This window comes from Mirounga angustirostris, unplaced genomic scaffold, assembly GCF_029215605.1.
Source record: "Mirounga angustirostris isolate CCGP_5_RB_7025 unplaced genomic scaffold, mMirAng1.0.hap1 SCAF_7, whole genome shotgun sequence".
NCBI classification, from domain to species: Eukaryota; Metazoa; Chordata; class Mammalia; order Carnivora; family Phocidae; genus Mirounga; species Mirounga angustirostris.
The window spans coordinates 153322216-153347613 of NW_026991715.1; the positions used below are offsets into that span (position 1 = coordinate 153322216).

A 25398-nucleotide genomic window follows, 5' to 3' on the forward strand; every position below is an offset into this window, starting at 1 on the left:
CGCACATGTATGCACTCGCGTGTGCACAAACAGTATACATAAACACACGTGCATACACTCACATGTGCACACACACCCCCACGCATGTATATACACATACGCATGCAAGCGCTTGCACAACATACACACCCACACATGCACACATGCACACACTCTCACACGTATGGCCCAGATCCTCCCTGACACGTGCTGGGCCGGGCCGCTCAGGACTTCAGGTCCCCGTTGATGGAGGCCATGGACGGCCCGCTGACCAGCCCCTGGCGGTCCCCTGGCCTCTGGCAGCGGTCCCTGAGGAGCTTGTAGATGGCAAAGCCAGGGATGGCCAGGCAGGGCATCCCAGCCACGATGACGACCACAGCGTACACCCAGCCCGGATAGGTGACCTTCTGGGATTTGGGAAATTCCTCCTGGGGAGAGAGCGGTGGTGAGCAGCCACGTATGCAGCCTGCGGGGTCTCCCTCAGGCAGATGCCACTCCCCTGTGGGTCACCGCCTGGCCCTTGTGGGGGAGGGGAAGGACACCCCAGGGTCCCCAACCCCGCAGGGAGCACAATGCCCCACTGCGCCTCCGCGGCAGCCCCATGGCTCACATAGGCAGGGTCCCAGACGCTGTATATCAGCTCCTCTTTGACCTTGACCACGAAGAAAAACAGGAAGATGACCAGCATGAGCAGTGGGCTGATCACTCTCCACGTGACTTGCCAGAAGATGTTGGGCTTGTGGCCAATCATGAACTCAATGTCTCTGTTGAACCTGGACACAGGGCAGGAAGGAGGCCATCACTGGGGGCGTTGATAGGCCTGTGATCCTGTCAAGGCAGAGGGTAGCTGGCCGTCCAGCCCAGACAGATGTCACCGTCCATGGTGCCACAGCCCAGTCTTTCTCTGACCGGAGACCCGCCGCCTCCAGAAGAGCCTGGTTTGCGTCAGAAGCCGGCTCGGGAGGCCGGCGGCACCCTCTGCTGCCCCACGGTGCCACCAGCCTGTCAACTCGCCCCGGGGGCTCACGCAGAGCCAGGGTCCGTGCTGCTGGGGGTGGAGGGCAGCCCGACCGGCAGCCCCGTCCCAGCCTCCCTGGCAGATCTCCCCTCCCCCAGGGCTGGTGGCCTCCCCGGGGCCCCACGGGGCAGCCTTGATCCCCGCAGCAGGAGCCCCTGCCCTGTCCATGCCCGGCCCTCACGTCCGCTGCCCGCACCCCAGCCCCTGGGACCGCTCTGCCCCTCCTGGTCCCATGTTCCCGTGTCTCAGGCCGCCTGCGTGGGACACAATAGTGCTTCACCTCCTCGTCTTGGGTTACGACTCTAAATCCTGTGGTCAGACCAGGGGGTCTGTACTTCCCTTCGTGGTTGCTGTTTGCTCTCCTCCACCCCTAAGACTGCACGGCCTGTGAGTGCCCATGTCTGCCAGGTCTGGAAGCTTCGGGAAGCTGGAGGGAGCACCGTTCGGACTGCTCTGGCGGGCATCGGTCCGGGACCCATCCCTCTGCCCTCAGCCGCGCAGGAGCCAGGCCCAGTGCACACGCGGCCCCGTATCACGGCGCGCTTGTCCCTGAGTGCCACCCTGCTTGCCCCTGTCGGGAGCCTCCTGCCTCTGCAGCCTCCTTCCTACCTGTCCACGCCGTACACATAGACGACCGCAAACATTTCGCAGAAGGCGATGACGAGCAGCGGGATGGAACCGGCATAGCTGTCCAGCAGGGACAGCCAGTACTGGCCAGAGTTCAGGGTGAAGATGAAGGCGAGCAGGTACGTCCCCAGGCAGATGAGGCCTGCGGGGCAGAGAGCACTGCCACTGCAGCCCGAGGCCCTGCGCCCGCACTACGGCCGCCCCCTGGGGGTTGTCCTTGCGGCCCCGGCCCCGCATACCTGTGAGCAGCTCTTTGGGCCACTTCTTAGGGATGATGTTGAGGTCCTGCAGGGGCACGACCACGCCCTCCATGTTCCCAAACATGGACGACAGGCCCAGGCAGAAGAGCATGATGAAGAAGAGCACGGACCATAGCGGGGACACGGGCATCTTGGTGATGGCCTCCGTGAAGACGATGAAGGCCAACCCGGTGCCCTCCACGCCCTGCAGGGGTGGGGGCAGGGGCGTCACGAAGGTGCACGCTCCCCGAGGACCCCTCCCCGTCCCTGTCCCTCCCTGGACAGCTCCCCACCCGTCGAGCCCCCACCATGCAAGCAGAAGTCTGATCGGAGCCATTTGGGGAGATGACCAGAACTTGTCCTTCAGGCCCAACTGTATTTTTAAAAGCTGAACTAGTTTGACGACTGGGAAGTGGCCCCACTGTCCAGCGGCAGTCAGGGCCCCGTGCTGCCCAGACACGGACACTGTCTCTTCCCTGATGCTTCCTGAGACACTCGCCGCACACTCGGCTCGGAAGGTGGGGTGACCTCCACGAGGCCTGAGCGAGTGCCCTTGAGTGGTTGCCAGAGCTGCGGCCAGTGGGCCTGGCGGGAGCGGCCACGGCAGGTGCAGAAGCACAAGGGCTCCGTGCGGGGCCCTGGCTGAGCCTGTGGCCCTGCATCTGGCCTCACATGGGTCCACGAGACCCCTGCTGCGGCCCCTCCCTCTTGAGTGTTTCCTGTGGGGCTGAAGGGCTAAGTTAGGGGCCCCGGGCCCAGCGCTCCCTGCAGGACATCCGCTCCTGTCCCCAGGACTCGCTCCCAAGTCAGGGGCCCCAAAGCCACACCACAGCATTTGCATGAGTTCGGGGGAAAATGGGCTGCTGCCTTCCACAGACGAACTCCTCCCCGGGGGGCCAAGCGAGGAGTTTGGGAGATTGCAGTGAACGGCCTCCGAGCACCCGCACAGAGGAGCATCACACGCCCACGTGGACGGAGGGGGAGGGGGAGGTGAGCCGCAAAGTGACCAGGAGAGGCCAGCCAGCCTGGTGGCCCGGGCCGGCGTGGGGGGTCAGGACTCAGTGCCCCGGTGATGCTCGGCACCTGCACTGAGCACTGACTCCTCTGTTAGCTCGCTTCCAGAAGAGAAGGAATTCAGAGTCTCTGCTGCCCCTTGTCCTGCACGCATCGGGGGATAGACTGGGCGAGGGGGCCCTCTGCTCGCGCTCCCCACACCTCGCTCCTGCAGGGCCTGACACCACTGGGACGCAGTGCCAGGCCCAAAAATGTGGGACGTGCCCCCGAATATTGTTTGGCTCCAAAGAAGAACATTGCAAAATTAAAATGAGTAAATGTTGGCCCATAAATCACAACAGCATGCAAGCATCGCTCCTCATTGCGCTTGGCAGTTAGATGTTCGAGCATCAGAGGACGGTTTGCAGCTACGTGGTCCTCTGCACTGTGACCGCCGAGAAACGTCAGCCAGCACGAAGGACTAGGAGCCAGCAGAGTGAAGCGAGCGGGGAGCTCGGTTAGGACGACTCTGCGTGTTTGTGGGAGGCATCCTGGTCCTCGTGGACATGGGGTGTTGGCCTGTCTCGCACCAGGCACTGCAGGAGGCCAGACCCACATGGCCCCGGGTCCCTGCCTTGGCACCAGGCCCTGGACGCAGGCTCTGCGACTCCCAGGACCCCTGGCTCGCGGGGGAAGCTCGGCGCCCTCCCAAGGAGTCCTTCGCCCCCACCCCCAGCTCCCGAATCACAGGAGCACCACCCAGAGGCCGGACCTCCGAGAGGAAGGTGTTCATGTCGCAGGTCTGGAAGTGCAGCTTTGCGAAGGCCTCAGGGTTGGTGGCGCTGAACCAAAGCTTCATCTCCTCGAAGTTCTCCTGAGTCACGTTGCCCTCGGGCAGGTCGAACCCGTTCATGAGCGTCAGGATGTTCCTGGAAAGACAGAGGGGCTGGCTGCAGGCCCGGTGGGCTCCCTGGAGGTGATGTGCAAGCTCCCAGGGCAGGCGGGCCACCTACGTGCTGAAACAGTCGTCAAAGCGCTCGGTGGCGCGGAAGCCGATGATGGAGTAGACCACGGTGGCCGCATACACGGACGTGAAGCCGTTGATGATCGACACGATCACCGAGTCCCTCTCGCAGTTGTTGCTGCCGTGAGAGGGTGTCCGGTCACTGCCAGCCGGGCATGCCCACTGGCCCGAGTCAGCGCCCAGCGAGGACGGGCACGGGGCTCCCGAGGCCGAGCCACTGGCTCAGCGAGGAGGCCACAGCCACGGGGGGCACAGCCGGCCCACAGCCCACCCCGCTCTGCCCTTCCCGCCACCTACCCAGGCCCCCTGCAGCGCTGGCCCTGGAGACCCTCCCCGGGTCGTGAGGCTTCCAGGAGGTGGCTGGGCCAGGGCCCCCCATCTCCACCTGGACGCCTGAAGCCCCCCCAGCTCGGCGTGTCGAGAACACTGCCCCGACCGCCCCACCACCACCCGAGGCCAACATCCTCCTTCTGGATCCTTCCGGAGGCCGGCGGCAGAGTCAGATGACAAGTGTTGGCGAGGGTGAGCAGGGATCGGGCGCTGCTGCCCGGCTGGGGGGACCTGAAATGGGGTGGCCTCCCTGGAAAACACCCCCTCGAGCCCTTCACCCGGAGCAGGCCCGCCCCTGTGTGGGCCGCGGGAGGTGAAGGCATGTCTGCGCCGAAGCTCGACACAAATGTTCGCGACTGCCGGAAGGTGGACACAGCTCGCGTGTCCGTCGTGGGGCAGGCGGGCAAACACAGCACGGCCCGTCCACGCCCGGGTACCGCTTGGCCGTGAAAGGCAGGACGCCCGACACAGGCCGCGGCAGGGGTGGACACGAGGACCTCGTGCTCAGGGATGGAGCGGGACGCTGAGGACCCCTCCCGGCTGTCCAGAGGAGGCGAGTCCACCCGGAGAGGGAGCGGGCGGGTGGCAGCGTGGGGCGGGGCCCCTGGGGCGCGCTCTGGGCCTCGTGCGGTGCTAACACCACGCCGGGAGCAGGGTTGCACCAGCAGCTGGTGTGCACCCAGCGGGCCCACGGCCCCCGTGGGGAGCACCTGCTGTCAGTCCGTCCCCGGCTGCCTCCTGTCCCGCCCGGCCCCACGCCTTCCGTGTCCGCTCACGCGGCTCGTCTCTCTCTCTGCTGGACCACGGGTCCCAGCAACACGGTCCCAGGGCACCAGCTGGGGCACAAGCAGGTGCCCCATTAACGCTTGTGGAGATGAAGTGACACCAGCTATGTCCGTGGAGGCCCTGGGGGCCCTCGCGGTTTGGGCCCCTTTCACGTGGGTGCCAGTCCAGGGTGGGCGGCAGGGGCGGGCGCTCCTGGGGTCCTGGGTGAGCAGGCGTGATGGGGAGTGTGTGTGGGGGGTCAACACCAGGGCTCGCGATCGCTGGGACGGAGGTGCCCAGGGGAGGCCGGGTCGTAAATGGGTCTCCCTGGGGGGTCCCTCGCTCATGAAAGCCCTCCCAAGGCATCAGCCTGCCTCTTTGCACCCTGTGGCCGCAGCCCCGCAGGGACCCCGGGTCAGCAGGGTCACCTGCATGCCTTCCTTTGTTCACCCACCCCTCTTGGTAGGGAGGCCGAGGCACAGGGCAGGCGGGGCGAAGGTCCCCCCACACTCACTGCACAGAGTTGTAGCTGGAGAAGGAGATGAGGCCCCCAAAGGCCAGCGAGAAGGAGTAGAAGACCTGAGCCCCCGCGTCCAGCCAGGTGACTGGGTTGGCCAGCTCTGTGACCTGTAGCCAGACAGAGACCCTCAGCTATGCTCGAAAGGACTGGGGACTGGGACACACGGCCCCTGGAGGTGGCAGCTGATGCACCGCCCAGTGGTGGCCGCCCTCAGTCCACACGGCCACCGTCGAGCACACAGGCCCTGCCTGCACTCCACAAGGGGCCCAGGGGGGCCGTCCCCCAGCCTGGCCTCCCCTGTGCCATCTGGGCCCTGGGCCGACCTCGGGAGACTCACGTTGGGCGTGAAGAGGAACACGATGCCTTTGGTGGCTCCCTTCAGTGTCAGGCCGCGGATGAGGAAGATGGTTAGGACCACATAGGGCAGCGTTGAGGTGATGTACACGGCCTGTGGACAGGGCAAGTGTGGGACAAAGGGGCAGGCAGTGCCAGGCGGGCAGGGAAACCCAGGCTCTCAAGGAGAAGGGGCGATAGCATAGGACCCCTGCCCCGCCATCCCCATGTGCCCCCAGCCCCCAGGCTCCAGGCAGGGAGGTGGGCCCCGCTCTCCGCGCCCCACCCTTCAGTCTGTAACTGTGGCTGTCTTGCTCCTCCCAGTTAGGGATCACGTGCGCCACTTGCCCACGGCTTTTTGAGCTCATGCTTAAGAGCGTGTGGGCAGTAGAGGCCCCTCCCAGACGGCGGGCATGCGGGACCAGGCCCCTCACAGCTGCTGAGGGTGTGGCGGCTCGGGCACCCCCACCCCCGTGAGCACCTTCCCGGTGGTCTCGATGCCGCGGATGGTGCACACATAGAGGACGCTCCACGCGCAGGTCAGGCAGAGCAGGATCCACCACTGGATAGAGCCAGAGTCGCTGATCGAGGTGGAGATGTTGAGGGTCTCCCGGTACCAGAAATAGTCCACCGAGGAGCTGCGGGCACACTCCTCCACGTAGCCTGGGGGCGGGCATTTGCACACGTCAGAGCGTGTCACAGAGTGTGAGCCGCGGTGGGGGACAGAGAGCCCCGGGCCCAAGCTGTACTTTGAGATGGTGACAACAGGGGTGTCTGTGCACACAAGCATGCCTGTGCATACCTGTACACACATGCACACACCCACACATGCATGCACACAACACAGGCACACGTGTGTGCACATGCATGCAGACCCATGTGCACATGCACACCCACACACGGTGCACATTACACATATATGTGCACACACGAGTTCACCTGCATGCAGACCCGTGTGCATACGTGCGCGCACACACACACGCATGAACATGCTCGCACCCAGTGTGGATTCACACAAACACAGGCACACGTGTGTGCACATGCATGCAGACCCGTGTGCACATGCACACCCACACACGGTGCACGTTACACATATATGTGCACACATGAGTTCACCTGCATGCAGACCCGTGTGCATACGTGTGCACACGCGCGCGCATGAACATGCTCGCACCCAGTGTGGATTCACACAAACACAGGCACACATGTGTGCACACACATGCAAACGACTCGCACATGTGTGTGAGCACACGCACACCTTCATGCATGTGCACATGTGGGTGTGCACCCCAGGCCTCCACTGCCTGCCTTCTCCCTCTCGCCCCTGCTGCAGGCACACAAGAGACCCACAGGCTTAGCTGGGAGTCTGCCCTGGGCCAGGTGCTCTGCCATGCACCGGTCACGGGTCTCTAAGTTTCCCCAGCTGGGGCCCACCCCAGGCAATGGTGTTCAAACTCACACGTTCTCATCCCTGTGGCTCCCAGGGTCCTGGGTGCCCTTCTAGGCCAGCCTGACATCCTGCCAAGGGGGAAGCAGTCTAGTCCTGGAAGGCCCCCACCCCATCCCCAGAGTCAGGGACTATGTCCTGAATGGTCCCCAAGGCGGTGAGGGAGGCCATGGGGGTGGGCCCTGTCCTTTCCTGACCCTGAGGTGCCCATCCTGCCGGCCCCAACCCCAGCACATCTGGTGTGATCCGTGCAGCAAACCACACTGGCCTGTCCGCTAGTTGGACCCACACTCACAACACAGGCCGTTCACGTCCTGAAGGGGCTGCATGCCCAGTGGCCCAGCCTAGCACTCAGCTCCGTGCCCCCATGGGCCACAGCCCAGGGTCTGCTCCCCCCTTCCCTGGGGGCCCCCAGAAGGAGCAGATGATGAGGGGCGGGAGCTCTCTGCAGACAGAGCCTCCGGGGGCTGGGCGGGAAAGGCCAGTGGGGAACAGGATGCTGCCCCGGAAATGTCGGGGAGCAGCTCTCAGGGAAACCCCACACACACCCTGCTGGCAACCTGGAACCCCGCTTCTGCTGCCTGCACCGCGAGGCCAGGTGGGCGGGTCTCCCCCTTTCCTCCATAACAGCGGCCCCTCCTGAGAGGGAAGCCAGCATTTCTAAGGGCTTTTCTACTGCAATATGACTTTTTTGTTAATGCCCTGTTGGCTTAAATGTGCTTTGGTTTTTGCCAAACCTGAGCTACAGCCCTCCGGAATTTGGAAAATCAGAGGGCGGCTCTTGGTGGACGGTCAGCCCGCATGGTCAAAGGTGGAGCTCTCCGCAGAACCAGTGGCGGTGCCCCACCCCACGCCGGCCTCCCCCGGGCCTCACCTGTCCGGTTGTCATTGAGCGGGCACTCACTCCAGGGCAGGGGGTCCTGGAAGGAGTTGAAGAAGTACCACATGACCCAGGCGATGATGGTGTTATAGTAGAAGCCCACCATGAAGGACACGAACATGGACGCAATGCCTGGGGGGCCAGACGGTCACTGCTCAGGGGTGGGGGTCAGCGCTGGGGGAGGGGTCAGCATGGGGGGGAGGGTCAGCACTGGGGGAGGGGTCAGCACTGGGGGGAGGGTCGGCACTGGGGGGAGGGTCGGCACTGGGGGGAGGGGTCGGCACTGGGGTGGGGGTCAGCGCTGGGAAAGAACCTCAAGGGTCAGTGCCCCTCTGGGTCAGTCTGGCCATTGCTGAGCCCTGATCTGGGCAGGGAGTACTCTGTGTGTCTATACCCTCCCATCCCCTGGGCGCCTGGGACTCAGGACGGCCTCTGCTGCCCGGCTGGTCTCTGGTGGCTGGGAGTGATGGGGTCTGGACCTGCGGCCCACGGTCCCTGGAGACCCTAAGGAATGGTTTGCACAGGCCTGGGCGCCGAGCCCTGGGCCCCTCCCCTCCCTGAAATCAGGCAGAGAGAGCAGAGAGGGAAGGAGGGGTGCTTGCTGCGGAGCCTGGCTCTGGGCAGGGCCCTGGTCACGCACCTAAGCCCTTCAGGGCCGGGTGGATGGAGCTCCAGACGCCCACGCTTCCCTTCCGCAGCCTCTGCCCAATGGCGAACTCCAGGTGCAGCAGGGGGATGCCCTCCAGGACCAGCAGGATGAGGAACGGAATCATAAACGCCCCTGCGTGGGGAGAAGGCAGCGATGAGGGCAGGGGACGGCTCACGGGGGCCCCCTTTGGGGACACAGGTGTTTGTCGAAAGCACCGGCAGAAAGGTGGCACAAACACAGGCCTGGGACCTCACGGCCACAGGCGCCGTTTCACACGGGGCCGCCTCGCACCACCTCCCAATGGTGGCGTCTGTCCGCCGTGCACCACAGCTCCTGGGAATGAGCGGAGGTGTCCCTGTGGGGGGCCGAGTACGGGGAGGCAGGGCAGCCTCCACTCAAAGTGTGGAAGGGTCAGAGGGGACAGGTCCCGGGAGCCCCAGGAGCCCAGGGTCTGGAGGCTGACCAGGAGGTCGCGCACCATGGGGGTCAGTCTGAGCCTTGGGAGGCCGCCCTGGACACACACGAGCACCAGATGCAGGGACCGTCCCCACGGCCGGGGGAGCCAGGCTTCACCGCCAGGGCGGGGTCACTAGGAACCCCTGGCGTGTCTCAAGCCCTCCTGGCTTCGGTGCAGGAGAGCAGGTCCAGAAGGGAAATTGTAAAGGCAACCAGTCGGGGGTCTGGTCCGCTCCTCGCCGGCGCAAGTGCCAGGAAACCGGGGAGGCTCTCCGGGCGCAACCACAGTGCAGGATAGCGCCCAGCGTGACCTAGCAGAGATCAGCATAGCTGCGGTCCCCACAGGCTGGGAACTCGGGGCAAGGGCACAGCTCTGCGCTGAGACCGGACACTTCCTGCTTCAGGACTGTTGAGGGCATTTGGGTCCCTGCCTGGTAGCCGCGGGCGCTGGGCTCCCTGGACCCCCATGGGCCGAGCCCACTGACCTGGGACGTTTTCTCCGGGGATGCCCCTCGATCCCTGCTGACCGTCCCTGGACCCCCGTGGGCCGAGCCCACTGACCTGGGACGTTTTCTCCGGGGATGCCCCTCGATCCCTGCTGACTGTCCCTGGACCCCCGTGAGCCGAGCCCACTGACCTGGGACGTTTTCTCCGGGGATGCCCCTCGATCCCTGCTGACCGTCCCTGGACCCCCGTGGGCCGAGCCCACTGACCTGGGATGTTTTCTCGGGGGGATGCCCCTCAGTCCCTGCTGACCGTCCCTGGACCCCCGTGGGCCGAGCCCACTGACCTGGGACGTTCCCTCAGTCCCTGCTGACCGGGGCCCAGCGGTGATCCGGCTGGGTGACGGTAGCTTCCCTTCCGCCCGGCCCGGGGTCCTGCCCCACGAGGGCCATGCAGGGCAGCCCAGTGGCAGGAACATTTGGCGCAGCCCTGGCCCACTCTGCCCCCCATCCCCTGCCCCCGCGTCCTTTCTCCCCATATCTCCAGCCCCTGGCCCAGAGCCGCACCATCCCCTCCTCCTCCTTTCCTGACTCGTTCCTTCTGTTTGTCCTTCTCACCAAATCTCTCACATCCTTCCCCTCCACCGCATTCCTCCCACCCCCAGGCCTCCGCGGGCGGCCACCACCTCCATGTGCTGGTCTCCTGGTCAGGGCGGGGCTCAGACCCTGATCTAGAGGCCCCCGGGGGAGGCAGGCAGGGGCACCATGTCCACGCGCACGTGTCTGTGTGTCCACACTCACATGGCAGTGTGCATGTGTCTGTGTGCATTCGTGGGTGTGTAAATATGTGTGGGTGAGTGTGTGTCCACATGTGTGCACGTGTCTGTGCATGCCTGCGTGTGTGTGTGAGTGTGACCGAGCCAAAGCCCTCTCTCTCTTCTTTCCCCTCCACATATTCTCCTGTCCTTCTGTCTGTGGGGTCCTCCTGTTGGGAGGGTCAGGCCTCTGCTGTGGGTCGTCCTCGGTCCGCACGCGGGACTGCTCAAGTGGCCTCTCTCCCCACGCGGGGCTCCAGGGCCAGGCTCCTTCGGATGCTGGGACTGCATCAGAGCTGAGGTCCAAGTTCCAGGAACTCAAGGGGTGTGGGCATGACAATCACAAAAAAGCAAATCCAAGGGCGGGTACCAGGAGAGGAATGGCCGCCAGCTGGATCCCCCTGGGTGTGGAGCACAGCCTGGGGCCACTCACAGCCCAGCAGGACCTGCTCCCTGGGTCACTGTGTCAGTGAGGGTCAAGTTAAGATAAGAAAAGACTCGCCTCTCTAATGTCTCCTTAGGGGCTTGATTTGAAAACCTTTGAGCAAAATGACCAAGAAAACCAGTCCATTTGGCACAAGGTTTGTAAATGTCCTTCAATCCCATCCCCTTTCCTCGTGATGCCACTCTCACCCACCGGTCTCCCCGCCCCTGCATCTCCAGCAGGAAACTCCTATTCATCCTCAGAGACCCCACTTGGAAAGCCCCTCCTCCAGGAAGCCTCTGTGGCCCCCTGGGCTCCCGGCACCCCTCCCTCACACGAGTTCCCCCCAGACCAACAGGCCAGCGGATCCCTGTGCATCAGGCTCGGCTTTCAGTGGGCACAGCCAGTGGGGGAGGGGGTGGGAGGACAGGGGAGCGCACGCCCACACCACTCCCCAAAGGGAGCCCTCTGTGTGCCCACGGTGTGGCGCCTGCCCACCCAGCACCCCCAGCCCAGGGCAGCGGGACCTCGGCCCCTTGTTCTTTCCAGAGATGAGCACGTTCTCAAGCAACACCAGGTGCTCTTTCCAGATGAGGCCCCGGGGAATTCACGGCTTTACTTCTTCCCGTGGGTAAAGGTGGAGGAAGCAGGGAAGGACAGAGGAGGGAGGGCGGCCAGCAGGCTCGGTGGCGCCCGGATGCAGTTCCAAAGGTCCCAGGAGACGGACCTGGCTGTGCTGCCCGGGTGTGGGTACCGGTGGGCCGACAGGCAGGGGGGAGGCCGGCACCCGCAGGAGACAGACACGCCGGTGCAGAAACCGGGCAGGGAAACAGGGCGGGGTGCGCAGGCTCCGTGGTCGGCGGATACCGTGAGACTGTGGAGATTCACGGGAGGCTCAAGGGGTAATCACAGGCCCTCACAGGCACCCAGGATGGCTGGGTTGATTTGGTTTGTACCAGGAAATGGGGTGTCGTGTCTCTGGGCTTGCAGATGGGATGAGGAGCAGACGTGTTGGGGGGCCCGTCTCCCCCAGGGGTCCATGGACTGGTGCGGCCCCTCCCACACGTGCCTCTCCCCGTGTCCCTAAAGGCAGAGGATGGCGGCTCACCCCCCACCCCCGGGCCTTCCCGCCTTCTGCCCTCAGCCCAGACCAGACCAACCCCAACGTGAGACGTGCGTGCCCACAGGCTAGACAGCCATCTTGTGCGGCGACAAGGCCGTGGCCGCCCGCTCCGCCCTCCCTGGGTCTGGCCCACCTGCTGGCCTCCCTTCCAGAGGCTTGTCTGGTCTGGGGCGGGGGGGCCCAGTCAGCACATAGAGGACCGCATGGTGCTGCCCCGATCGCAGCCGCCGCCGGGGAGTGCCGGGGCCAGAGAAGGTGGCCAGGGGCAGGAGCCCCTTGGCCAGGGCCCAGAAGTCATGACCCCAGAAGGGGAGCCACCCTGGGTCCCACACTTCCGAGAGCCCTCCTCACCGGGGCCCACCTCACCCTAGAGCCCACGTGCAGGCCCTCCCAGCCCAGGTGCGCGCCGGGTCGGCCCGGGAGGCAGAGGTGGCCGCGGACAGAGCGTGGGGGTGGAGGCTGGGGATCCCGCACCCAGGAGCACATCTCCCATCAGCAGCAAGGATGGGGCTGGGGGCCGGAGATGGAACCTCAAGCACGGCCCCCAGACCAAGGGCCTCCTGGTCGGAGTGGGGCTCACCGCCCGCGGGCTGCCGTGATCTAAGTGTGCAGGCCATGGCGGGGGGGCCCTCAGGAGCTTGCGGGGGGGGCGGCGGCACAGGAAGGGCCCGGGAGGGGCGGCGCGGGCTCACCCGGGCCAAGGCTTGGAGGGACAGCGCTATTTGAGCTCACAGGGAGGAATCCCCCCGAGCGAAGCCCACCCTAAGGTGTGCGTGAGGAGGGGAGCCCTTGCCCAGAGAGCCAGCGGCCATGGCGGTGCGGAGCTTCGGAGAAGGGCCGTAGAGACCACACGGAGGACTTCCGAAGGCCCGCTCTGCACCCCTCTGGCTTTATGCCCCCGCCCGGCATCCCCTGCCTGGGGCCACACAAGATGGCCTCCCGAACAGAACACTGGAAAGCTTTCCCCGTTCCCACCCTCTTCCCGCTCTCACCCCACTCCCATCCCCATCCCACTCCCACCCTATTCCCCGTCCCGGAGCTATAGGACTCTGTGCTTCGCTGCCAGGGTGGGACCGGGGTGTGGGGACACGGCTACAGGGGCGGTTCGGGGACAGTCCCCTCAGTCCACAGTGTCTGGGGGCAAGGTTGCCACGCTGCCCCCATGGATTCAGAATGCGTGTGTGGCTGCACCCGAAAGCCCCCATTCCCCAGGGTGAATTCTCTGTGGGGGCCCCACAGCCTCTGGGATTTACTTGGTAAACTGCTCTGGCCCGTTGCCTTGAAGACCTCCCAGTCACTGTGAGCACGGTCCTGGGTGTTCCCCCGGGGCCCCGGGCGTGCCACCCACCCTCGTCCCAGGGGACAAGCATCTGGCCTCCACCCACAAAGTGGGTGCGTCCCTAGTGGCCCCTGGGCCCCGCACAGCCCTGGGGCGGCCCCTTTCCCCGTGCAACTGGCTTTGCCCACCCCGCGGTGGGGGGAGTCCGCCCTGTGCTGAGCTCCCAGTTTGAACGGAGCAAGGGTAGATGGGGCAGGGAGATGCTGGGACCCTCCCCGAGGGTGGTCCCTGGGGGGCATGTGACCAGGAACTCCCAGAAGGAAGGGGTGGCCGACATCAGGCACTCCACGTCTGGGAGTCCCATTCCAATTCCCCCCCAGCGCCATGGCCCCAGCCTCCCAGAAGCGCAGGAGGGACCAGGGACTTGTAAGACACACCTTCCCAGACTTTGGGAAGCCCAAGCCCTGGGAAATTCAGGGCTGCTGAGGTTGCCCAGGTTGCCCCACTTCTGCTTTTCCTGAGGACACTTTTATATCCCGAAGCCCAGGTGAGAGCTTGTAGGTCCTTCAGAGTTAGAATGAAAATAACCCCTACTAACTCACATCACCGGAGCACCTGCATCCCCAGGGCAACCAGCCAGCCAGCTCGCAGAGCCTGCCCCTGCCCCAGACCCATCTGCCTTCACAAACCCAGCCCCAGGCTGCACACCCCTCCCAGGGCTGGGGGCCAAGACAGAAGCCATGGACATATGGGGGCCCCATCTCTGTAGTCCACAGGCACTGGGAGGGTGGGCGAGGGAACAAGGCCATGAGGACACCGACCCAGCACAACTGGGGGATCAGTGGGGGAGAGGGGCAGCCTCGACCTGTGGAAGGAGACCCCTGGACTCCAGGCAAGGCCCTTGGAGGCCTCTGGAGGTGGCAGGATGGGCTGAGGCCAGGGTGCCCTTCTGTGGGTCACCTGCTCCTGCCCAGCTCCTTCCTCTGTCCATCCAGGAACGTGGTGCCCAACTCTGGGCTTAGGACATGGATGAAGCACAGGGAGGGCTGGGCGTGGGGCCTCCACGGTGGACATGAGGACGGCTGGGCTCACTGCCCCCGTCCACACTCAGAGGAGGGGGCTCTGTCCAGAGGAGTGGCCGGCTCCTCTCGGACCCCCCCACGCAGGTCAGATATGTTCTCCGAGAACGGGGCAGGGCTCCCCACACTTGGACACTTGGACACGCAGGGTCAGGACCGTGGGTATCCCTCCCCACCTGCCACGAGCCAGGAGCAAAGTGCCACGTAGGGCCCTGGACCACTTGCAGCCCAGCCCCGGGTGCAAACGTGGAGGCTCATGGCACTCCGAGGGAAGGCACGAGTGCGTGCCTGTCCTGCCCGCGGCCCCGGGGGTGCTGGGGCCCCAGCCTGCCGTCCGCCGTCCCCCGACCCCAGCCCCGCGGCCTACCTCCGCCGTGGCTCTGGCACAGGTAAGGGAAGCGCCACACGTTGCCCAGGCCCACGCAGAAGCCCACGCACGTGAGCATGTACTGGGCCTTGTTGTCCCACTTGGGCCGGGAGCTGGCCTCCTCCGTCTCGATGGTCTCCAGCTGACCCAGGGATGGGATCCGGTCCTCCAGGCCCGGGTTGGGCAGCACGAGCCTCACCATGGTGGTCGCCGGGCAGGTCCCTCCAGCAGAGGTAGGCGGGCAGCCGGAGGGTGAGTGGCCACGGGCCCAGAGCCTCAGTACTTTATAGGGAACCTTTGGCACCTTGCCCCAGGCACCTGGCGTCAGCAGATCTAGAGGTGAGTCCGCCCCAACTGTTAATGCCTTATCTGCAGAGGCGCCGCAGACCCTCCAGGGCAGCTCCACAGGCACCAGCCAGCCCCTCCCGCTGCGCAAACGCTTGTCTGCCGGCCCCCACCCCCGAGGTGCTCCCAAGACCGGACCCCCACCCCCGCTCTGATAGGCCTGCCGGGCTCTGCAGGACGCTGCTCCTCCCTAGACCCTCGGTCACTCTGCTCGCCGCCACACCGCGCCCCCCCAGCCGCAGAAGACGGCCAGGAGCGGCCCTGTCTCCCCGGCTCTCTCTGCCAACGGGCTGGGTGCTGGGGCATCCGTGACCCCCGTACTGGTCCAGGGACATGACCGGGAGCCCGGGCCCTGGGAGCAGCCCACCGCCCTGCCCACACCCACTTGGAGCTGCCTGGACCCCTCCTGGCCCTAAGCTCTAGGCTCTAAATCTACCAGCATCGGGGTACCCAGAGCCACTGCAGACCTGGGGCTTCTAGACTGGCCTCCAGGGCACTCGAGCCCACAGACTTCCCAGAGGCATCACCCGTCTGCCACCCAGCCTCTCCCCAGGGCAGCAGGATTTCTGTCCTCGCACCCAGTGCCTTGCACGGGGCAGCCCCCCAAGCTGGGTGGTGGGACCACGATGGGAAGCGGAGTCCCCGCCCCCCAGAACAGAGTGGTCAGGCAGGGAGACGCAGGGAAGCCAACGGCACATGGAGAGTGGCCTCCACCAGTGCCCTCGGGGCCGAGAAGGGCGGGGGATGGACAGGGGCCAGGACGGGGGCCCAGCCTCACGTCAAGGCTGGGGGGACGAGAAGAGAACCCCACCCGGGGCTGGACGTCTAAGCAGGGACTTTGGGGCAGAGTTTGTGTGCAGGGAGCGGGGGGTGCCCCTCCTTGCTCTGCCCTCGTGCCCCCACCGCAGTCCCGAGCCCAGCAGTCCTGCCCACCCGCCGGCCGCTTTCCTCCGGTGACTGGGCCACACCCGCCGGCCCGCGGGACTTTCCCGGTGACGCCCTTCACCGGCCTCCGCCAGCCCTCAGGGTCAGCGGTGCACGAAGCCCTCCAGGGCACCCGGTCCTTCCCGGAGGGACGGCTCCATCCCTGTGACTGTCTGCTTATCAGTCTGCTCAGTGACCTGCCCCGCTGGACAATAACGTCCCCAAGGCCAGGCGCCGTCTGCTCGACCCCGACCCCACCCCACGAGACTGATTCACACTGACATTCGAGGAACAATCTGGTGAAGATGGGCGAGGGCCACTCAGAGAGGGGTGAGTTCAGGAGCCCGACCTTTGCCCCTAGGACAGGGGGACTGGGGAAGGGTGGAGGCCGGAAGGGAGGGGTCAGGTCAGAATTTAGGGGCACCTAGTTCCTGAGCTGAGAGTGCAGGGCAGGTGAGCAGAGGCCACTGCAGAGACAGAGCTGGAGAGAGACAGAGACGGAGGGGGAGACACAGAAATGTAGGGGGAGACAGAGACGGAGGGAGAGACAAAGATGGAGGGGGAGACAGAGATGGAGGGAGAGACAGAGATGGGGGAGACAGAGACGGAGGGAGAGACACAGAGACGGGGGAGACACAGAGACGGAGGGAGAGACACAGAGACAGAGGGGGAGACACAGAAATGGAGGGGGAGACAGAGAGAGGGAGGGAGAGACACAGAGACAGAGGGGGAGACAGAGACGGAGGGGGAGACACAGAGACGGAGGGGGAGACACAGAGACGGAGGGGGAGACACAGAGATGGAGGGAGAGACACAGAGACAGAGAGGGAGACACAGAAATGGAGGGGGAGACAGAGATGGAGGGGGAGACAGAGACAGAGGGAGACACAGAAATGGAGGGGGAGACAGAGACAGAGGGAGAGACACAGAGGTGGAGGGAGAGACAGAGGGACAGAGACAGAGAGAGAGACAGGAGAGAGGTGTCCCAGGCTGGCCCAGACCCGGGGTGGGGACAGGGACAATCTGGAGATGGGAGGTGTCGCCTGGACCAGAGGGCCGGTGAGGGGGAGGAGTGAGGTGGGGCGCGGTCCAGGGCTCCGTCCAGAGTTCCAGGGTCTTCGTGACAGGTCACTGCCCTTCAGAAATGCCAGGTAGCTCAGGTGAAGAGCGGATGAACTGACTCAACGAGCCTTTGTTTTTACTACAACCGTGACTGAAAATCGTCAGGAAGACTGAGGCCACCTCCCCACCCCGTCCCGGGTCCCGGGGCGGCACCGGGCCCAGACGCCTCCCTCCCAGCTGGACAGGCACATTGTGAGCGGTAGCGGCCGTCCACCACGGGCGAGTGTCCTGGGGCCGGTGAGGACCCTGGAATGGAGTCCCCGCCGGGGATGGTGATGACGCCCGGTCTCCCTCGCCGACGAGCCTGGGGCCGGGGTCCACAGCCGCGTGCTCAGACCGCGGCACTTCACCCACGATTGCCCGAGCAACAGTTCTTTAGAGAAATACGTGCTCAGTAAAGGAGAGTTTTCAGCCGTCGACTGCAGCTAAGCGCTCGCAGCTCTGATGATTCAGCACGGTTTTACCGCTGACCCTGGGCAGCGCGGCCCTGACCCGCCGGGTGCGCGGGGTGCGCGGTGCGTGTGATCGATGCGGGCCTACGGTGCGCTTTCTCTTCCTTGTGAGTCTCCCGGCATCTTCTTGCTGGCTGACGTTCTTGTAGGAATACCGTATAGAACACAACCCCATACGGAAGACGCCTTCGTCGACTTCCGGGCGGCAGTGGGCGACTGTAGTTAAGTCAAAAGTTACAGGTGGGATTTCTACTGTGCGGGACGGTGCCCCCAGCCCCACGTTGTTCGAGGGTCACGCTCTGAGTATGTGTGTGTGTGAGTGACACCTGGACACTCAGTCCCTGCTTGAAATTAAACTGTACATGGTTTTTACTTAATATTGTATTTTGAGAATTTTCCTTTTACTAAATTTAAAATGTTAAAGTACATTTGCTATTTTATTTATTTCATTTTTTATTACTTTTTATTAAATTTTTCTTTCAAATACCATTTTTGATGTGGAACATGAAAAGAATTCAGTGTGTTGGGGATACCGTAATTTATTGTAGAAAGTTTCCCTAATGCGGCTCATCTCTGCTGTTTTCCATTTTTCCCGTGACAAATGTATTTGTATGCACATCCGTTAGTGGTTTACAGGTTAATGAACTTCCATAGAGCAGGCACACAGAACATTCTAGAATCCCCCGTGCCCCCTCCCGGGTGCTATCCGCCCTCCCCCAGAGGAACCACGTTGCAGATCTGAAACCACGCCGCACACATCCGCACACAAGGGCCACACGGCCCCTCTGCCCGCGCCCCGGGCTCAGCCGGGCTGGTCCCTCCCTTCCCCCAGCGCAGCGCGGGGCGGGCTCCCAGCTGGTGTGAAGTGCCCCCCGGCCTGCAGCCATTCTCTTGGGGGACATGCCTGGTGTGTGCGGTTTTCATGAAAGTCAGTTCCTGCCTCCTGGCTGGCTCGCGAGCCGTCCCACCGGAGGGGATGCTCCACGCCCTCCCCAGCGCCTGGTATCCTCCCCCTCCGCGTGTGCCCAGAGGAGCGGCCTTGCTTTTCTTTGGCGTTTGCCCCGCGGCCTGACACGGAGCTCCGACCCTGCACTTACGGGCGTCGGCTATCCTCCCTCAAAACACCCCTTCAAATGTCCCTCTCTATCGGATGCTGACCCTTCCTGTCAATCTTCAGGACAGCTTGGAAGATCCCGGAACACAGGCGTCACCAGCATCTTGCCCCACGCAGCTAGGCTGTCGCCGGCGTCTGCGACCAACAGCAACTCTCTGCTTCCTGCCCTCACGCAGGCTCGGTCTGCCGCCAGGTCGCGAGCATGCCCTCGCGTCTCCTTCTAGAAGAGTTAGACCACGAAGCTGCTCGCGTGTCGCGTGAGGATGCAGGACCGTTTGCTCCGAATGCTGCCTTCCCCACCGTCCTCGGGGCCGCTCTCCTCACGGAGCTGCTGTTCGTCCTTGACCTCCCATGCTGTTCCGTCAGCCTCTTGAGCACGTGGGCCGCGGGCACGCGTCTCCCTTCTGTGGCTTCACGGCAGGTGTACCTGCCGGGGGTCTCCCTGCTTCGCTGTTCAGGCCCGCACACCCCCCCACGGGGACGCGGGGACTCGGCCTGCGGCGCCGGGAACCTGAGCTCCCAACCACATGGAGCTCCTCTGACGGCCGAGGGAGTAAATCCCTCCCTCCCAGGCCTTCTTTTTCTCGGGAGGTTCGAGAGTTGGGGTGGAGGTCTTGGAGAGCTTTGGGTGGATCTAGTCCAATGCTTGATTACTTTCGGCGCCATCGTGATCGCGATCGCTGTCATGTTCGTCCTCCCGCGGCATGCGGGGACCTGACGACAATTAGCTTTTGCGTCCGACCTTGTAGCCAAAGCTGTTTCTATACTTCTAGTCACTGATTTTTACAGACTTCAATATAAAGTTACACAGACTGAAAGCAACGGTTTTAGTCCATCTCTCCCCATCCTTTTGCCTTTTATTCTTTTATTTTTCTTGCCTCATTACAGCACACACAGCAGGATGCTGGGCCCGCAGAGATGGTGACAGCAGGTGCCTGTTGCCCGTGGGGTGGAGCTTTCAGTCTGTCCCCCAAAGGGCGGTCAAGACATGTGTGCCAACACCCTTCTGCCCTTACTGGACGAAGGGGTCCTTTCGCTTTTCTGTAACAGCTCTCCTGAGATGTAACAATCACAATCTATGACGCGCTCTTTTTCTAGTGTATTCTCGGTGTTGAGCAGCCGACTTTAGAACATTTTCACCTCCCCAAAGAGTCCCTGCTCCTTTCAGGCGCGGACCCCGGCCCTGCCCTTCAGGATCCTTTGTTTATTATGAATGGGTGTCAGCTTCATGAAATGCTTTTCTGCATTTTTGAGATGATTATAAACTGTTCTGATTACACAGCTTGATTTTTACACATGGAAGGATCTCACATGCTTGAAGAATCCCAACTGTCCATCGTGCGCAATTGTTCCTATCCTTGGACTCGGTTCGGCACAGATTAATCTGGGGTTTTTACATCTCTTCCTTGACCATGTGAGTCAATCCACAGTCCGACTGCATCTGGGGCAGATGGCTGTGTGGGAATGAGGGGGCCGGGCGTGTGCCCCGGCGTGGACACGGACGACATGTTGCTCCATAGAAATGCTGAGCGCCGCGCCCACCAGCAGGAAGGAAAAGGCGCCCTCTCACGGCTTGGTCACTGACAATGGACGTTTTCACTTAAGCATCTTTGCTAATTTCGTAAGTTTAAACACATTTGGTTCACATGGACCAGACAGCTTCTTGAAGCCTTTACGGAGTGGATTCAACCCTTAATCAGTGTTGGTGTTCTGTCTGTCAGGTTTTATTTCAACAGGAACACAACCCCATTGAATATTTTGTACACATTGGTCTTAGGAGAGGATGCCCTGCCTTTCAGATCAATGGAGAGTGGGTGAGGTCTCGTCACGTGCTGGGCAGGGAGCCAAGGTGAGGGGCCCTGCCCCTAGGATATCCCCTGGGGCACAGGATAGCACCCCGAAACCTGGGGGCAACAGGCATGGGGACTGGTTAGTAGTGACACACACCCAGATGCTGACGTCCTCACAGACTGTGAGCAGGTGAGGGCGGGCCCAGCAGGTGAGGGTGATCACAGGGGGTGAGGGTGATCACGGCAGGTGAGGGTGATCACAGGGGGTGAGGGTGATCACGGCAGGTGAGGGTGATCACAGGGGTGAGGGTGATCACGGCAGGTGAGGGTGATCACAGGGGGTGAGGGTGATCACGGTAGGTGAGGGTGATCACAGGGGGTGAGGCTGGGCCCAGCGGGTGAGTAGGTAAGGGAGGGCACATCAGGTGAGGGCGGGCCCTGGGCTGTCCCGTGATCTCCAAAGTCATTAACCTTTGTCTTAAATGGGCTGTTTGTTTTCATGAAGGAGCCAGTTACTGAGTAGTCAGAAGTCTCCGGAAGGGATGTTTGATGCCTCCCCGCCCCCGCCCCCAAGCCTGCATTCATGGACTTCTGGGCCTGGAGTTAAGCTCCGAGGGTTACCTCCCCCCTACACCCGTCGGAGTCCACTCTGATCTTCTATCTGTGTTTCCTCTGCCCCAGTCTTCCCAGGGGGCAGGGGGAGCAGAGCACTGTCTGCAGGGACAGGAGGCCACAGGGAGCTGGGGGGCGGGGCTGAGACTGAGACAGGCACAGAGTGTTGGTGCCCTGTCCCCTCGCACCTGCCGGCACCCGAGTGGCGGTCTCGGCATTGGCAGAAGGCTCTGTGCTCCCAAGTGCCACGCTCTTGGGGAGCAGGGACGCCCAGGCCCCCCGCCCCGGGGGCAGCTCAGCAGGGAGTTCCCTGGCACAGTCACTCACCCGGCCCGGCGAGAGGCCAGAGTCGCCTGGAGTCCCATCCTGCCTGCTGGTTTGCTGCTGAGTTGTCACTGACCCGGGTCTTCGGGTCTTCGAGGAAATCACCATCACGGGGGGTCGGCGGGGGGAGGCAGGTGAGTCTGCCTATTTGACAAGAGCAGCTCTGCAGCCCCCCGGGGGTCGGGGGGCTGTGGGCGGAGCACAGAGCTGCCAGGACCTCCAGGAGGCCAGGGAGGCCCAGGGTCCTTCACGCAGAGCCCTCCCCTTTGTTCGGTGGGAAACAGCTGCGGAGGCGCTGGGTTAAGGGTCAGGTAACAGTAGGTACCCGCGTAAACTTTGAGAACTATCTGATTATACAAATAACACATTTTTTTAAAAAGATTTTATTTACTTATTTGAGACAGAGAGAATGAGAGACAGAGAGCATGAGAGGGAGGAGGGTCAGAGGGAGAAGCAGGCCTCCCGCTGAGCAGGGAGCCCGATGTGGGACTCAATCCTGGGACTCCAGGATCATGACCTGAGCCGAAGGCAGTCGCTCAACCGACTGAGCCCCCCAGGCGCCCCCAAAATAACACATTTTTGTAACATAGTTGGAAAATGCAGAACAGATGAGTAAAAGGCATTTTCTTCTGGTACCTGTGTGCGCACACAGACTACTGTTCTGAGTCCCGTGCTCACAACGGGGTCGGCGGGCACACTCCACTTCAGGTGTGAGTGTGTCCGGTCCCATCAAACTCACAAGCCCTGCAGAGGGGATACATTCCAATCGTCACCCGGCGTTCCGGGTGTTACTGTTAATGTTGCTGCAATAAACATCTTTGTTTAAATACCCTTTCCCCATCTTTGAACTTCTGGACAGAGTTTTCTAGAAGGGACTTATTAGATGGAAGGCTATGAAAACTGCTTTCTGGAAAGATCTTGAAGCAGGAGCATCCATTTCGCTAACCCCTTGGAACTACCAGGCATCATTTTAATTTTTGCCAATTTAATAAGTAGGAATTGGTATCTTATTGGTATTGGTTTGTATGCCTGATTCCTGCCTATATTAATATTTCCTTAGATTTCTTTAGTTATTTGAGGGTTTTCATTACACATTGCATTGCCCCTCTTTCCAGGGTGGAGATCTCTGGGCAGTTTTCTGATCCTCAATCCCCTCCTCCCTGGGTGGTCAGATTCTGGGATGGGCCTCTCCCAACCTCTCAGCACATCAAGACGACCCCACAAGCCCTCCGTGGTGGGTGTCCCTGAGCTTTGGTTCAACTCACTGGGCCAGCCTCTTGGGGGAGATGCTGTCCCTCAGTGAGAAAGCACCCAAAGGCTGGAAGGGTGGGATTCCGAGCCATGAACATAGAAGTCCCAAGGGCACCCCAGCTGGAGTCCACCTTGATCAGAACAATGCCCAGAAGGAGAAGAGTCTGGGTCTGAGGACGGCAGGAGACACAGATGGAGTGGAGGCCCAGCCGGATGGTGAGGACCCCTGGCAGGCAGCATGGCATGGGGAACTGCATGGAGCGAGCTGCTGAGAGCTGTTCAAGGGACCCAGGCCCAGGGAGGGAGGAAATCAGCTAGACCATCAGGTAGCCTGGAGCAGCACCTGCACCTGGGGCTGGGAAATGTGGACCCGGAGGCGGTGGGCAGCAGAGATTGGGGCTTCGGAGAGGGCAGACCCTGGGGCTGCATGACCACCCTGCGCCCACATCTGCCCCGCTGGGCCCTGCAGCTGGACTCGGAAAGACTGGAACCTGCCACTGAAGGCAGTATCTGCCTGGGACACCTTCCATGGGGAGGACTGGGGCAGCCACGGACGGCGGAGCCCACATTTCAGGGAGGAACTTTACAGCAGCTCTGGGGGTTCCAGCCACGCTTTACATCTGTTTCTGGTACTTCAGATGAGGCTCAGCGAGGACATTCAGTCTTCAAAGTGTGGGATGATGTGAGGAGATGGTGGGGCGGGGACGGCGGCCCCCAGCCCTGCACCTGCCGCTCCCCTCACACAGAGCCTCTGCAGGAGGGTGGCAGGGTGAGCCCCTCCCCTACACTTGAGGAAACTGAGTCCTGGGGATGTGGGCCCACCCAGGCTGGAGGCAGAGCAGGGACCAACCCTTGGCTTCTTCCCTCCCTGCTGCTGCCACAAGGCCCCGCGGATGTCTCCCCACCTGCCTGTCCCTTGCCCTCGGCAAGGACTTCTAGCAGCCTCTCCCAAGGGCTACACCACCTCCCACCTGAGGGGCTCCAGGGCCCCCTGAGGGCCTGCAGGGGGTGGGGGTGCTGGTTGGTGAAAGAGCCCAGACCCCAGATCAGGAGCCCCAAGCCTTCCCTCTACAGCCCAGAGAAAGGCAGTGGACAGTGGGCTCAGGGGTTCGGGGTCCCCAACAGCTGTTTGTGGGGGGGTTCTCACCCGCCCCCAGGGCCCTGCAGCCCCCACCCACCCAGCAGCTAGCTGCCCCTAGCTCCTCCCCACTTGGGGCATTCCCAGATACTGGTCAAATTGTTTTCAAGAGGACACACGTGATTAACCATCAACCTGAGAAAATGACTTCTCGGTGGACTCCTGGCCAGTACTTTTCCAACAGGCCCTGGACGCTGGTCCCCACCCAGTGTCCCTGAGGAAAACCCCCAAGGTGCGGAGGCAGGAGCCAGGGTGCGTGGGACGGTCCTGGAATCCCACCTTCGCACCTGTGGCCCTTTGGGGGTCCCCACACAGCACCCCACAAGATACCCTCACTCCTCCCAGTTCAGACCCCTCCTCCCCAAACTACGCCCTCCCCAGAGCAGTCCGGGTGCCTTTATGCCTTGCACCTTCCCCACCCCCATAAGCCAGTCCCTTCCTGCACTCCAGCTCCTCAGTGATGCCCCAAATCCCTCCTCAGGCCCTGAGGAATGAGCTCAGGGACCCAGCCCGGGGCTGCCCCCACGCTCCCCACTGGGGACCCGTAGGTGCACACAGATGACCCAGGTCAGGGGAGGGCTGCCCAGACAGAGCATACGCATCTGTACGTTTGTGCTCGTGTGCTCTGGGCTGAGCACAGAGGCTTCCGCGGGCCGGGGAGCAGCACATCGTTGTAGTGGGACTGCGCGGGGTCGGCCACTAAAAGGACATCGGCTCGAGGTTCCTTGTGGACCTTCAACAGGCCAGGTGGGCCAGTGGTGCAAATGTGCTTTCAGGAATGCAGTTTGGGGAACAAAATTCGCAGTTCACCATAGCCATCGTTTGGGAACTGTCTCTCCAAGGACCGCACCGGGAGCTGAGCTGTCCTTGCGCGGTCCCCATGTGCTAGGGGACAGACTCTGCTGGGACACCATGACAGTCATGCTCCTCTGTCTTTCTTTGCTAAAGGGACCATGACTGAGCCAAAGGGGGCTTGTGTCTCTACTGACATGCTCATGGGGGATCTCATAAGGCCTTCAGCACAACGGACCCCGGGCAGCCGCCCCCGTCAGGTCCCGACCAAGCACCTCCTGAGCACCTACTCCATGCAGGTCCCCTGTGTTCCTGACAGGACAGCAAATACCAACCGTGAACCCCACCTGAGCCTGTGGAAGTGGGCAGGGGTGGAGAGGGGCCGGTGAGGAGCCCCAGGGCCCCCACATTCAAGGATGCCCAAAGGAGTCAGGTTTGGAGAGCGGGCCAGAGAAACGGACAGCGGTCAGGCCAACAGGGTGGGAGTTCATCACCCCAAGGGTGGGAGTTATTCCAAGCTAAGAAGCAGGGTGAGGAGACCCCTCAAAAGTGCTGGCTGCAGGGGGAGCATGAATGGAGAGGGCAGGGAGAGGCCTGGTCCAGGGAGGGAGCACTGTGGATGGGCTCACTTGGGGGTGGGGGGCTGATGGGACCTGAGATTGACAAGAGTGGGCTGAGAAGACCTCCCAGCCCCTGAAGATGCAGCCGCCCCCCCCCTGCAGTGCACAGGTGTGGCAGGTGTCC

The 25398-nt window shown here is 62.7% G+C and overlaps 1 protein-coding gene across 1 annotated transcript; it reads right to left on the minus strand.

The window, feature by feature from the left end:
- Window positions 1-203: 203 nt before the first annotated feature.
- On the minus strand, window positions 204-14992 carry SLC6A19 (solute carrier family 6 member 19). Its single transcript, XM_045888330.2, has 12 exons — window positions 14791-14992; window positions 8796-8936; window positions 8150-8287; window positions 6310-6491; window positions 5833-5943; window positions 5490-5602; window positions 3870-3998; window positions 3629-3785; window positions 1864-2068; window positions 1607-1766; window positions 590-752; window positions 204-407 (listed from the first exon to the last, which is right to left on the minus strand). The coding sequence occupies exons 1-12, from the start codon at window positions 14990-14992 to the stop codon at window positions 204-206; spliced, it is 1905 nt and encodes a 634-aa protein (XP_045744286.1).
- Window positions 14993-25398: the final 10406 nt, after the last annotated feature.